Source organism: Girardinichthys multiradiatus, chromosome 6 (assembly GCF_021462225.1).
Source record: "Girardinichthys multiradiatus isolate DD_20200921_A chromosome 6, DD_fGirMul_XY1, whole genome shotgun sequence".
Taxonomy (NCBI): domain Eukaryota; kingdom Metazoa; phylum Chordata; class Actinopteri; order Cyprinodontiformes; family Goodeidae; genus Girardinichthys; species Girardinichthys multiradiatus.
The window spans coordinates 34,760,600-34,774,141 of NC_061799.1; the positions used below are offsets into that span (position 1 = coordinate 34,760,600).

General features: G+C 38.7%; 1 protein-coding gene across 2 annotated transcripts in view; it reads right to left on the reverse strand.

Annotated features, from left to right (window-relative positions):
• abca4b (ATP-binding cassette, sub-family A (ABC1), member 4b) overlaps positions 1 to 13,542 on the reverse strand; it is a 72,439-nt gene that overhangs the window by 43,260 nt on the left and 15,637 nt on the right. For both annotated transcript variants that reach the window (XM_047367667.1, XM_047367668.1), the window contains exons 9-13: positions 8,321 to 8,558; positions 7,313 to 7,452; positions 4,722 to 4,838; positions 3,327 to 3,524; positions 513 to 718 (exon numbers count right to left, since the gene is read on the reverse strand). In XM_047367667.1, the coding sequence (XP_047223623.1) occupies positions 513 to 718; positions 3,327 to 3,524; positions 4,722 to 4,838; positions 7,313 to 7,452; positions 8,321 to 8,558 (899 nt within the window). The remainder of the gene's footprint in view (positions 1 to 512; positions 719 to 3,326; positions 3,525 to 4,721; positions 4,839 to 7,312; positions 7,453 to 8,320; positions 8,559 to 13,542) is intronic.

Here is a 13,542-nt window from a genome sequence, read left to right on the forward strand (position 1 = left end):
TCTCTCCTCTCCACTACGTCAATAGCATTTCAATAGCATTTTGCCTTGTGCAGTGCGGTGGATGATAAGGGAAGCAAAAAATCTCCAAAGTAAACTGTAGAACTGTTGCAAAAATAGCCGTAGATGTTATCTGTAAAGCAACCAGCTAGCTGGGATTACTCAAACTACGCCTACTTGTTCATCAAATCCAAACTTTTGGATTGCTAATGTTACTTGTGCTTTAAGTAGAACTCTCTAGATGGGTCTGGCGTGAACCAAAAGATGAAGTGTTTAAAAGCACCCTAGGACCTCTGTTAGGTACAGTGGAGGATCTGTGTTGCTGTGGGCCTATGTCATGGTTTCACACACACACACACACACACACACACACACATGATAAAATACACATGAAATTACAGATAGGACGTTCCCCCACATTTAAGTCTTAGGTTATGCTACAGCAGGAAGGGGGCTGTATCACAATTTCATATTAACAATAAATGGATTAGTGCAAATAGAGAAGTTCTAAAGACCTGTCCTTGATCTTGTTGGTCCGCTCCACTGCATCTATATCCATGCGGATCTTGTATTTGACATGCGGAGGAACACTGGTGGTCCAGGGATACATGTCCATAAAAACCACGCCTGCCCAGAACTTGTTCTCCTCCAGCAGGTACAGGGCTTGATGAATCATCTGGGACTCATCAGTGGAAGCCACAAACTTATCCAGACTGATACACTGCAGACAAATAGTTGGGAAGAAGACGATGGAATTGGTGGCGTCACTTTTTCATTGATGCTGTCAAACTGAGACAGTATTGTTCAGATGACATGAATAAATCTTTCAAATATGGCATTTTATCCCTGTTTGGTTTTTCAGACCAGTAAAAAGTATTAATTGTTGGAATAAAAATTTGCTCCTCTAATGGACTGTAGTTAGCATGAAATGAAGAAATCTAATTCTCTTTCATCCTCCACCTAGAATGAAAGGTCAAAGTAAATAATATAAGATCTGTTAACCTGAGTTATGCAAATATTTCTTAATAGAAAAGCCTCTCCATTCTTAGAGGCAACCTTTTTTATTCTAAAACACATTTATGACACCTTTCTAAAGGATTATTCCCCCTGAGGACACAGACTAAGTGACATCAAACAGGTTTTGCAGCATTTAACATGCAGTGCAGAACTTAACCTGCTTCTTCCTCCAGCAGCCAGTTCATCAATAAACACCAGGCAGTGACCTAGTTTCACTGGCACCTATACACGGCCTCCATGTTTGACAAATTGGGTGGCATGCTTTTCTTTTCTTTCCTTGTCTCTTGGCACTTTTCCTGCACATTCTGGTTCAAATTATCAAAATGTTTTTTCTCCAAAGAATCTTACTCAACCTTTGGGTAATCTTGTTTTTGTTATTTATTGTTTTTTAAAATGTTGTTTCTTTTACTTTTATATATTTATTTTTTGTTTTCAGTCTAACAATTCTCTTATTTTCTTTGGAAACTTTTTGGACTTTTTTAAAAGTCCTTTTAATAACTTAAATAATTTTTTAGCACTTATCAATACCAGGATAATACAATGCCTTGCAAAAGTGTGCTGTGCATTTGTCTTTAGCCCGCCAAAATGAAATTCAGCGCAAACAGGGTAATTAAGACAGAACCTGATACGTTCACAGCTGCCATTGGCAAAAGGACATGAAAAGAAAAAGCAAATGAGAAATACATGACAGTTTATTCATCTTTTTATTAACGTTAAATGTCCCATGTCCAGGTTTTCACATTTATTCAACATTTTCACCAAAATTGGAAAATGATTTTTTTTAGAAAATCCATTGCAACAAGCTTTGTTCATCTACATATTCCACATATTTCTGTTTGTATCTTAATTTAAGCACAGCTGTTCTGTGGAGGTCTCAGAGGTTTGTTACAGAACGTTTGTAAATAAACAGCTTCATGAAGATCAAGGAACACAGCAGACAGGACAGGGAGAATGTTTAAAGCAGGGTTAGATTATAAAACAAAATCCCAACCTTTGAACATCTCACAAAGCACTCTTCAATACATCATTTGAAAATGAAAAAGTAGGCTACAACTGCAAATCTACCAAGACATGGCCATCCACATAAACTGATGGGCAGGGCAAGATTGCATTAATTTGAGAAGCAGCCAAGTGGTAGCCAGTGGTTACTCGGGAGGAGCTGCAGAGATCTACAGCTCAGGTCGGAGAATCTATTGACAGAACAGTCATTGTGTACTTCCCAAATTTATCCGTTATAGACGACTGTCAAGTAAAAAAGCCTTAAGACGTCCAGCTTAAAGTCTGCCAAACAGCATGTAGGGAATCCAGCAAATGTGGAAGAAGGTGAAGTACATTCTGTTCACATTCTGCAGAGATGAACAAGAAATCGACTGAAAATACAACGAACCCAGACCTTTGCATTACAGCATGTATGCAACTCTTGCAGTATGCTGCTTTTTCTCACACACACTAAATGAAACCTGCATGTTTGCCACATTTCTTTCCATATATTTCCACAGAGCCTCTCTACATAAAATTATCTAAAGTCTCTATCCAGAAAACTGTATAGTGCATTGGAAGCACTCAGAGTAAGATGAGTTTCTATTCATCTTTTTGGGAACACACATTTACAATACAATAATAGTCATTCAAAGATAGGCAGAGAAAGACCCTCAGTGATACACATGTTCCAGTGGGGCTGTAGAGTGAGAAACATTCACTCCTGACAGAGTGAGAGGACCTGGTGCTACGTGCCAGAGCCATCCAACGTTCTAATGCTAGCTGACAGCTGTATCTAATTGGTTAAATTGCCCGGGTTTGTTTGCAGGGCTCTGAAGGGTTCTGGCACTGAGCGCTGCGACAAAAGACAGATTGAGATTCTTGCGAAGATAGGGTTCTTTCTAAAACCACGATCCTTGGCTCCTTTTAAATCACACAAGAGAAGGAGAGAGAGAGAAGAGAAGGACAGATAAAGGGATTTGTTCATTTTTATAACGAACAGAGGTCGTTTTCAATGCAGAGCTTTATACTGAATCAGCTCCGAGCTCATGAGAAGGGTGATTCATTCCCACCTACTCTCTACTTTATCATCAGCTCCACAATGGAGGCGAGGAAAGGAGGCGACAGCACACTTGTTCTCTCCACCTTTTAGGCTGATCGACACTAGAGAACCTATAGAGCTGTGATAAGTGGTTTCATCTGTCTGAAAAGGCCTTGCTGCAACAAATGGGCGCAGCCATGGCTATCTAATACTTCTGTCTGAATGAAGAAAAAAACTACAGGCAAATATGAGTTACTTACACGAATCACACCTATAGAGATGGGCTCCTTACCTCTCCATATTGGTTGAACATTCGTATGATTTGGTCTGTAATGTTAAAAATATTCCTCCAGTCTAAGACGGGCATTCCCTCCTCCCTCTCCTCCTCTGGTCCGTTGTGCAGAAAGTTTAGAATATCTTTCGTTGTAAACTTGCTTTCCACCAGACTATTGTCCACAAAGTGCATCACTGTTGGATTCCTCAGGGTGTCCTGAAAAATGAAAAAGAGACGTACAGCATTATTATTAATTGTTTAACATTTTGTTTTGTTTGACCAATTTAACTTAAAAGCTTAAGTTAAACCCTGGAATATTCCAAACAGATATATACATAAATATATGAAACCAGATATTTTTATATAACGTTTTAGTCCTTGTTAACAGGAATGGTTTCACTGTGGATAATGAAATTGTCTTCGTAGATTTAGAAAGCATCTTCATAAGGTCTTTGGCTTTTTTATGTGGTTGATCTTTGGGAGAAACATCTCCTTCCTGAACAGCATGTAGCTGGGCATTCCCATGGTGCTTATACTTCCCTATAATTGTTTGAGCAGATGGACATGGCTCCTGTAGGCTGGAAATTGTACCCGATGATGAGCCAGACTTGTGGATGATTTATTCATAGCCACAGGTTTATTCATATTAATTTCCAGTACCTTCTTTGCTTTTTACTTTCTTCCCCTGTAAAATCTTAAAAGAATTAAACATAAATAAATTCCAGTTAGCATTTTCACTGATTTTTGAAGCAGATGAGTTTTAAAACACTTGTCAATCGCACACCCTAAAAAAGGTGTGTCAGCTCTTTGGATGATGACGTGGTGCATGTAACTGCACCACCACACTAATCCAAGAACAGATTGTATTTTGGCAAAAAAAAAAGACTTTTTTGCTGCTCATCTTTGAAGGAAACAGGTGAGCTCCATTAAAAGAAGACACAGGTATGAAGGACAGATTTCTGCACCCACTAGAAAATTATTTGTGCCACAGGTTTATAAAACAATTGTAATCTTGAATTTAAGGGAAGGAACAACTGAAAACTGAGGGATGAGGACATGCAAGCTGGGTCACGAAGTTCATAGTCTGAGAAAATACTTTCTTTCACCGGTAGCTGTAGTAGCATTGTTTTTTCTCTGTGTCTGAGCCAAACAGAGGAGAGGATATTTGATGGCAGCTGCAGTCTGACAGTATATCCTTATTTTAACTTCCCTTCCATACACCAAATGTAGCAATAGGGTAAAGAGACGTTTTAGGGACATTTGGGGCAAAGATACATTGAGAGGGGCATAAAGTTTGAGTGCCGTGACGGGTGTGTACATCAAAATGTTTTTCACCGAATGATCCCTCCTTTTGCTCTTAGTGCTGAATACATGTATTGAAAGCTCTGATCAGTACCACAATGAACAACGTACCCTGATCATGTTCATCTGGACGCTGCTGTGGAAGAAAGTCCAGAGCTGAGGTCCTACCTCCTCCCAGGCCTTGGCCATGTTCTGGAGCCTCTCCAGCTCCTCAAATGTTGTATTAGCCTAGTTACAAAAAGACACATGTCAAATTAGAACTAAAACCTACATATTGTAAGTCATTTTCTTTTAAATACATGCCCACGAGAGCATTTGATTGAAATTCTTACCAGTAAAGTCTTGGAAATTTATCCATTCCTCTGTATCTATTTATACATTTTCACGTTACAACCACAAACTTCAGTGTATGTTAACGGGATTTTATGTGATAGACCAACTCTGGGTAGTGCATAACTGGAAACGTGGAGAAAAACAATGTATGGTTTTTAAGTTTTTCTTTCTTTGAAATAATCTGAAAAGGGTTATGTGGATATATATTCAGACCACCTTTGCTCTGACGCCTCTATAGAAAATCCAGTCAAACCATTTGCCTTTAGAATTGACCTTAGTTAGTTAGTTAGTTAGTTAGTTAGTTAGTTAGTAAATATAATCCTTCCGTGTGTAATTTAGTCTCCAGGTAAATGCAGCTGTTCTCTGAAGGTCTCAGAGGTTTGTTTGAGAACATCAATGAACAAACAGTATGATAAAGACCAAGGAACACACCACACAGGTCAGAAAAAAAAGTTGAAGAGACGTTTAAAGCAGGGTTTGGTTCGAGAACAATATCCCAAGCTGAGAACATATCACAGAGCACTGTTCATTTGATCATCCAAAAAATGCAACGAGTATGGTGCAACTGCAAATGTACCGAGACAAGGCCTTTAACTTAAACTGACAGGCCAAGTACAGAGAGAAGGAATAACAGGCGGAAGGAAAGGAAAGATGGAAAGAGCTAAATACAGGGAAAACCTGGAAGAAAACATGTGAGATGTTAACCTTCCATCAACACCAACAGCAGACTTAAATCTATAACCACCACTTCTCCCAAAACAAACTCAATAAGTATTTTACATACTTGTGCTTTTCTGCAGTTATTTAAACATCAAACTCTTAGAGTGTTTACATTCCTGCTATTATTTGCAATTTTTTCCATAATTTGTTATTCATAAATATAGAAGCAGAGTTGGTAAATGTTTAGAATTATCCTACTCAGTTAAACATTTCTTAGAACCTGAGTATACTATTTTTAATAACTACAGTATTTTTTTATATGCTGTAAATTTACCCTTACTGTACAGTCTGGTACGTCTAAATTTCCCCACAGACGGACAGCAACAAATTTTTCTTTTCTATTCTAAATAAACAGCTGGACTGGTTTAAGCCCAAACCAGGTGTTGGAATGTCCCAGTCAAAGTTCACACCTAACTGAAACTCTGCAGCAACGCTTGAATAGATGAGGTTCACACCTTCTTTCCTTCCAATATAACTGAGCTTAAGCTATTTCCCAAAACAAAATCAGGCAACAATTTCAGTCTTGTAATGTGCAAAACTGTGACAGACATACCCCGAAAGACTTGCAGGTGTAATTGCAGCATTAGGTGTTTCCACAAAGTATTGACTCTGTTTGGTGAATAAAAATGTACCCCACACTTTTTAGATTTTTCTTGGTAAACAAATTTGGAAACTCTGCATAAATTTCTGTTCACTTCCATTAATATTGGTCTTACATAAAATCACAATAAAATACATAGTGGTTTTTGGTTGTAACGTCACAAAAAGGTTAAAAAGTTCAAGGTGTACAATTATTTTGCAGTAGAGCCACATAATCTGACTGACATAAACAGGTTTTGGTCTTTATGCCTCAAGATGTCATGCAAGATCATGTTGTCTCACAGGTTGAAAAGCCTGAACCAGACAAAAACTGCTTTCTTGTTTACACAACAAAACAGCATTCCTTCATACTGAATTCATGTTCATTCATTCAATATGAAGGAGTGCAGCTTAATGTATTGGTAACAAATAATAAAGACATGAAGTTGCTAGTTTAAAAAGCATATTAACACTGACTTTTAATAAACGCTTGGAAGTCAAAAAGGGTTCCCTGTCTAAGGATCATGCAATTTTTATGCTAAAATGTAAATACGAAAAATTTTAATTATATCGCACCTTTTAAGATATAGAGATCACAAAGTGCTTCACAGCTGTCCTGAAAGAAATTCCCCCTCACGGACAGTAAAACAGTCACCATATAGTAATTCAGAAGCTGTAGAAACAACCAAACCAAACTATAGCCCTTACTTGATATAAACTTTAATTTCTTTTTAATCTCGCTCCTAAAAAACTAAAATGCCATAATCTAGAAAAAGAAAGTTGAGCTAAATACTTATTTTAACTGTTGCTTTAAAGTGAAGAGTTCTGTGCAAAAAGTAATGACAGAGACAAATCTGTTTACCTCCTCCACCCACACAGTCAGTTTATTAATTTGATTTTCATCCTCCCCTGCCCCTTCCACCCGTATCCTTTACACTCAGAATCAGGTCATGTAGAGTTGGGGGATGTTTGAGTAGGAAGATATTAAGAATGTTGGGGAAAAAAAGAAAGAAAGGTGTGTAGAGGAAATAAAAGGGTTGAAGGGTCAGCCTGGAGGTGGACTCTCTTACACTCTTTAATATCTTTCGGACGACCGGGGAGTCGGGCGTGTACAGGATCTTTCCCATCAGCAGGGGCTTGACTGAATTCCATACGATCTTTGTGATGGGGTTGGACTCCAGGGTCTGCATCAGGGAATTGCAAAACGGAGCTGTGGGAGGAGAAAATGCAAAAATGCTCAGTGAAGAAGAAGGAATGTTGGGAGAAAAACTGATTCCACGCAGATGTTTGGTGGAATCAGTTTACATATTACAAGTAAGATACAGTTGGTTAAAGTATGAAAAAAAAATGTTTAAAGAATTTTTGACACTACTAATCCCTAACCTCAATGAGCACTAAATTCAGTGAAATTAATGCTATGTTCAACTCTTTAATCTATACTTCTCACTTAGGTTTTGAATGCTGTTTGCATATGCACTGTCCATTTTTCACATTTTTATTTGTAAAGAACTTTTAAAACCAAATATCCCTTTCCAATTATGTTTTTTATGTCTGAGTTCTTTTGTGAGAGAAAATCCCATAAAACACATTGATATTTGTGACGGTAGACTGTTATGCATTTGTCATTGACTGGAGCTTTTTAAAGACTCTGTTTAGTTGCAGTCCTTTCTAGTCATGTACAGTTGGCCGTGACAGCGAGTGAAGGAATCCCAGGTAAAAAATGGATCTCTCGTGGCAACGCGTGCTTTTCAAAACTGTTACCATAAATACACTTTCAGCTTAACTTTCAAGTTATAATGGGTGAGAACTGAACTAGATCGTCATAAACAAATGTGAGTACCTCTGTCACCATAAAAACCCTGTAAGTTGATTTATGCCTTGAAATATCCACTAAACTCTCGTTGAACTAAATGACTGAGTTTATTTGGAATTTTTCTTTGACAAAACATGTGTACAATTGTATTGAGTAAGAGCTCAGAAATGTTTTCTGTCAATTTCTGTCCTAGCTGCTAAAAGCTGATCTTTTCAAATAATAATATTATGGATGTGATCAAACAGTTCAAGACATCTTTACTCACTGGTGGTGTCATCGTAGACATAGTTGTGATTCTTGCTGCCATTGACCCCTAGGAACACCTTGTAATTGTTGTCTTCATACCAGTTGAAGGACAGGACCCTGGAGCCCCCTCCCTCTGGGTATCCACAAAAGAGACTAGACACCCCGCTCATCAGTTGAGTGAAGGAGGAAGGACCTCCAGCTTGGAACAGAGAGGAGATCACCCTGAGGAGCTCCTGAGAGCTCTCTCGTTTTAGCAGCTGTGGAAGACACAAAGAAGATTTTCTGCTCTGTTATTGACTTGATGTATAATGTACATTTAAGTCATTATGTGATTAAAAAAAGCTTCAAAATCTAAATAAATTGTCTTAAACTATATTTTTGAAGAAGATACAATGCCCTCTACAATTCATGGCACCCTTGGTAAAGGTGTGAAAAAAGCCTAAAAATAAATTTTGCTTTTATTCAATTCAATTCAGTTTTATTTATATAGCGCCAATTCACAACACATCATCTCAAGGCACTTTACAAAGTCGATTCAATCGAATCATTCAGATTTCAAGTCAAGTATATGTATTCCAAATTAATCGTAATTAACAAACAGTGCTGTCAGATTCAGTTTATTATTGAAAGTGGTTAAAAATGTTTTCTATCTAAGGAAACCCAGCAGATTGCATCGAGTCAGTTACTTGTAGCAGTCACTCCTGGATGAGCATGAAGCAACAGTGGACAGTCACTTGCATTGACTTTGCAGCAATCCCTCATACTAATGCATGTAGCGACAGTGGAAAGAAAAACTTCCTTTTAACAGGAAGAAACCTCCAGCAGGACCAGAATCAGTGTGAGCGGCCGTCTGTCACAACCGACTGGGGGTTTGAGAGAACAGAGCAGAGACACAAAGAAGCACTGATCCAGAAGTACTTTCTATGGGAAAGAAAAGTAAAACGTTAATGGTTGTAGCTCCTTTAGGGGCTTCATCTAGGAGAGAAAGACAGCTAAATAGATTAACTCTGAGCTACTTTTCAAGTCTAGAATATGAAAAAGAGCACATAAAGTTAGTAACAGTAGAAGCTCAGCCAGTAGCTCTGTCTAGGAGAGACGGGGTTAAACACTGAAAGACAGAGGCAAGTGTATCCTCTATACAAGGTAAGCATTAAGTTGTTGGCAGCAGAACCTCCAGGAAGGTGTCGCAGGTAGATACAGAGTCAGGCCAAGTGTAGCTTCTAGGAAGAGAAAAAACTCAGAGAACATAAAGTTAAAAGCTGAAATAACAGCCAATAATGCAAAATTGGAGAGTAGTATGAGAATGTAGTAGAGAGAGTGAAAGCAGTCATCATGTCCTCCAGCAGTCTAAGCCTATAGCAGCATAACCATAGAGCTAGCTCAGGATAATCTAAGCCACTCTAACTATAAGCTTTATAAAACGGAAAGTTTTAAGCCTAGCCTTAAAAGTAGACAGGGTGTCTGCCTCACGGACTAAAGCTGGGAGCTGGTTCCACAGGAGAAGAACCTGATAACTAAAGGATCTGCCTCCCCTTCTACTTCTAGAGACTCTAGGAACCACCAGTAAACCTGCAGTCTGAGAACGAAGTGCTCTATTAGTAATATATGGAACTCAGATCTCTGATGTATGATGGAGCTAGATCATTAAGAGCTTTATATGTGAGGAGGATAATTTTTAATTCTATTCTGGATTTAACAGGGAGCCAATGAAGGGAAGCTAAAATAGGAGAAATATGATCTCTCTTTTTAATTTTCATCAGAACTCTTTGAGATACTTGTCAGTATATATGATATATATAATACTTATCAATATATATAAATGCAGTTTATTATTATTATTATTACATTTCTTATGAATATTGCGTCCAACTTCATGGCTTCAAACTTCATCTTTCGTTTACGGCCGCTCTGCCTTGTCATTTCCTGATTTAAATAGGACGGTCTGCACCTACTTTGTACCTGTTATCCATTGCAGACGTAATCTTTGTAGATCAGGCGCAACACGGCCACTTACAGGTCCTTCTCAAAATATTAGCATATTGTGATGAAGTTCATTATTTTCCATAATGTAATGATGAAAATTTAACAATCATATATTTTAGATTCATTGCACACTAACTGAAATATTTCAGGTCTTTTATTGTCTTAATACGGATGATTTTGGCATACAGCTCATGAAAACCCAAAATTCCTATCTCACAAAATTAGCATATCATTAAAAGGGTCTCTAAACGAGCTATGAACCTAATCATCTGAATCAACGAGTTAACTCTAAACACCTGCAAACGATTCCTGAGGCCTTTAAAACTCCCAGCCTGGTTCATCACTCAAAACCCCAATCATGGGTAAGACTGCCGACCTGACTGCTGTCCAGAAGGCCACTATTGACACCCTCAAGCAAGAGGGTAAGAAACAGAAAGAAATTTCTGAACGAATAGGCTGTTCCCAGAGTGCTGTATCAAGGCACCTCAGTGGGAAGTCTGTGGGAAGGAAAACGTGTGGCAGAAAACGCTGCACAACGAGAAGAGGTGACCGGACCCTGAGGAAGATTGTGGAGAAGGGCCGATTCCAGACCTTGGGGGACCTGCGGAAGCAGTGGACTGAGTCTTGAGTAGAAACATCCAGAGCCACCGTGCACAGGCGTGTGCAGGAAATGGGCTACAGGTGCCGCATTCCCCAGGTCAAGCCACTTTTGAACCAGAAACAGCAGCAGAAGCACCTGACCTGGGCTACAGAGAAGCAGCACTGGACTGTTGCTCAGTGGTCCAAAGTACCTTTTTCGGATGAAAGCAAATTCTGCATGTCATTTGGAAATCAAGGTGCCAGAGTCTGGAGGAAGACTGGGGAGAAGGAAATGCCAAAATGCCAGAAGTCCAGTGTCAAGTACCCACAGTCAGTGATGGTCTGGGGTGCCGTGTCAGCTGCTGGTGTTGATCCACTGTGTTTTATCAAGGACAGGGTCAATGCAGCTAGCTATCAGGAGATTTTGGAGCACTTCATGCTTCCATCTGCTGAAAAGCTTTATGGAGATGAAGATTTCATTTTTCAGCACGACCTGGCACCTGCTCACAGTGCCAAAACCACTAGTAAATGGTTTACTGACCATGGTATCACTGTGCTCAATTGGCCTGCCAACTCTCCCGACCTGAACCCCATAGAGAATCTGTGGGATATTGTGAAGAGAACGTTGAGAGACTCAAGACCCAACACTCTGGATGAGCTAAAGGCCGCTATCGAAGCATCCTGGGCCTCCATAAGACCTCAGCAGTGCCACAGGCTGATTGCCTCCATGCCACGCCGCATTGAAGCAGTCATTTCTGCAAAAGGATTCCCGACCAAGTATTGAGTGCATAACTGTACATGATTATTTGAAGGTTGACGTTTTTTGTATTAAAAACACTTTTCTTTTATTGGTCGGATGAAATATGCTAATTTTGTGAGATAGGAATTTTGGGTTTTCATGAGCTGTATGCCACAATCATCCGTATTAAGACAATAAAATACCTGAAATATTTCAGTTAGTGTGCAATTAATCTAAAATATATGAATGTTAAATTTTCATCATGACATTATGGAAAATAATGAACTTTATCACAATATGCTAATTTTTTGAGAAGGACCTGTATTACACATGCAATGTTTTTTTTGCATAAGCAATTTAAGCGCTCCTCATTTTGAATCTTTGAAGATCAGGCTCTTAATGATGTTCTACTGGCAAAAGGGGCTTGTTCAAAAGTATTGTAGCACAAATGATTTCATGTATAAAATATATTTATTAAGGTGGGGTTTTACATTTAGTCCTTATTGGCTAAAACATAATAAAGTAAGGTCACCTTAACTTGACTGACTTTTGACCTTGAAGACATTTAGCCATCTCTTCAGTGCTGCCAAGTCAGAGAAAATATTCTCCATCCTATATTGCCTCCAACAAAATAAATACATGTACTCCCTGGGAATCTAAACAATTAGTTCTAAGGTGTTTGACCTTCAACAGGTAATTACATTCGGGGTAGGGATATTTACGTTCCTCATATTCATTCATGCCCTGTGAGCTTCGTTGTATAAACGATCACATGAAAACAATAGTATGAAAGATAAGCAAACTTGCTGCTCAGTAGCCTCTCCTCACATGCAGATAGCCACAGGGCGGGCAAAATATCCTCCTGTTAACAAAACTAAAATAGCTTCATGCAAGTACAATCTTTTCTCCAATGTGTATCATTTCCTCCCTAAAGAATTATTAACAAGGAGATGGAAAGTTTTCCCTCCAGATATAACATAGTTGTTGGGAAATCAGTCTGTAGGGTATTTTAACCTTAAAGTGATCTCGTGCAAAAACAAATATTAAGAGAGATAGATATCTTTCAAAGATAAGTAGATTCATGAGCGCAAGTCAACATTTACAATTAACCCAATTTTGTCAGCAAAATTCTTGAATGTGATTTATTACTCTTTTGTGACCATATCTTTGAAGCTAAACCTTTGCATGTGAAAGTGCACTCATGCACACTCCCACACTTGCTCACTCACACCCCTGATTTCGGCCTCGCTAACTCCCTCTTCCTTAATGTTTCAAACTTCATATTTCTCACACATGCGCTGAGCTGAAAATGTGCAGAGGTAATGGGTAATGAGAATAACTGGCTCGCCTTCCCGTCACCATAGTGACACAAAAGGTCCCACCTACAGGATGTGTCACCTCGAAGGAATGTCCCTTTTTCCCCTCTCTTCCTACTCTCTACATGCACCTCCCACTAGTCTATTTCATTTTGTCACCCCTTGCTGGATTGTTTTTTGGATGTACTCCCTCCTGGGACAAAGAGTGAACGTGACAGAGCACACATCTCATCGCAGGTGTTTCAGAGGTTATAACATTTTTGAATTTTTAGTCAAAAACCTTCAGGAATTTCCTGATCTTCTATTCAAATAGTATGGGAGGAAACTGGAGTTGTTTTGCATCTCCTTCCCATATCTGTTTTCAGAAAATCAATCAGTAGATTTGGGCCAGTCAAATGCCACACAGAAAGATGGTATTCCTATTAGTCTTTTTTATATACAGGTACTGATAGCTTCCCTATAAGATGTTGTTATTTCCAATGTGACAAATAATGCTATTGTTATAACATGTTACACGTTAAGTACTGTGCTAGATTAGTGACCTTGCTAATATTGCAAGTATTTATCTGATCTAAATATCAGATAGGGCTGTTTAAATAATCAGTTTTGGAGACCATGACTGAA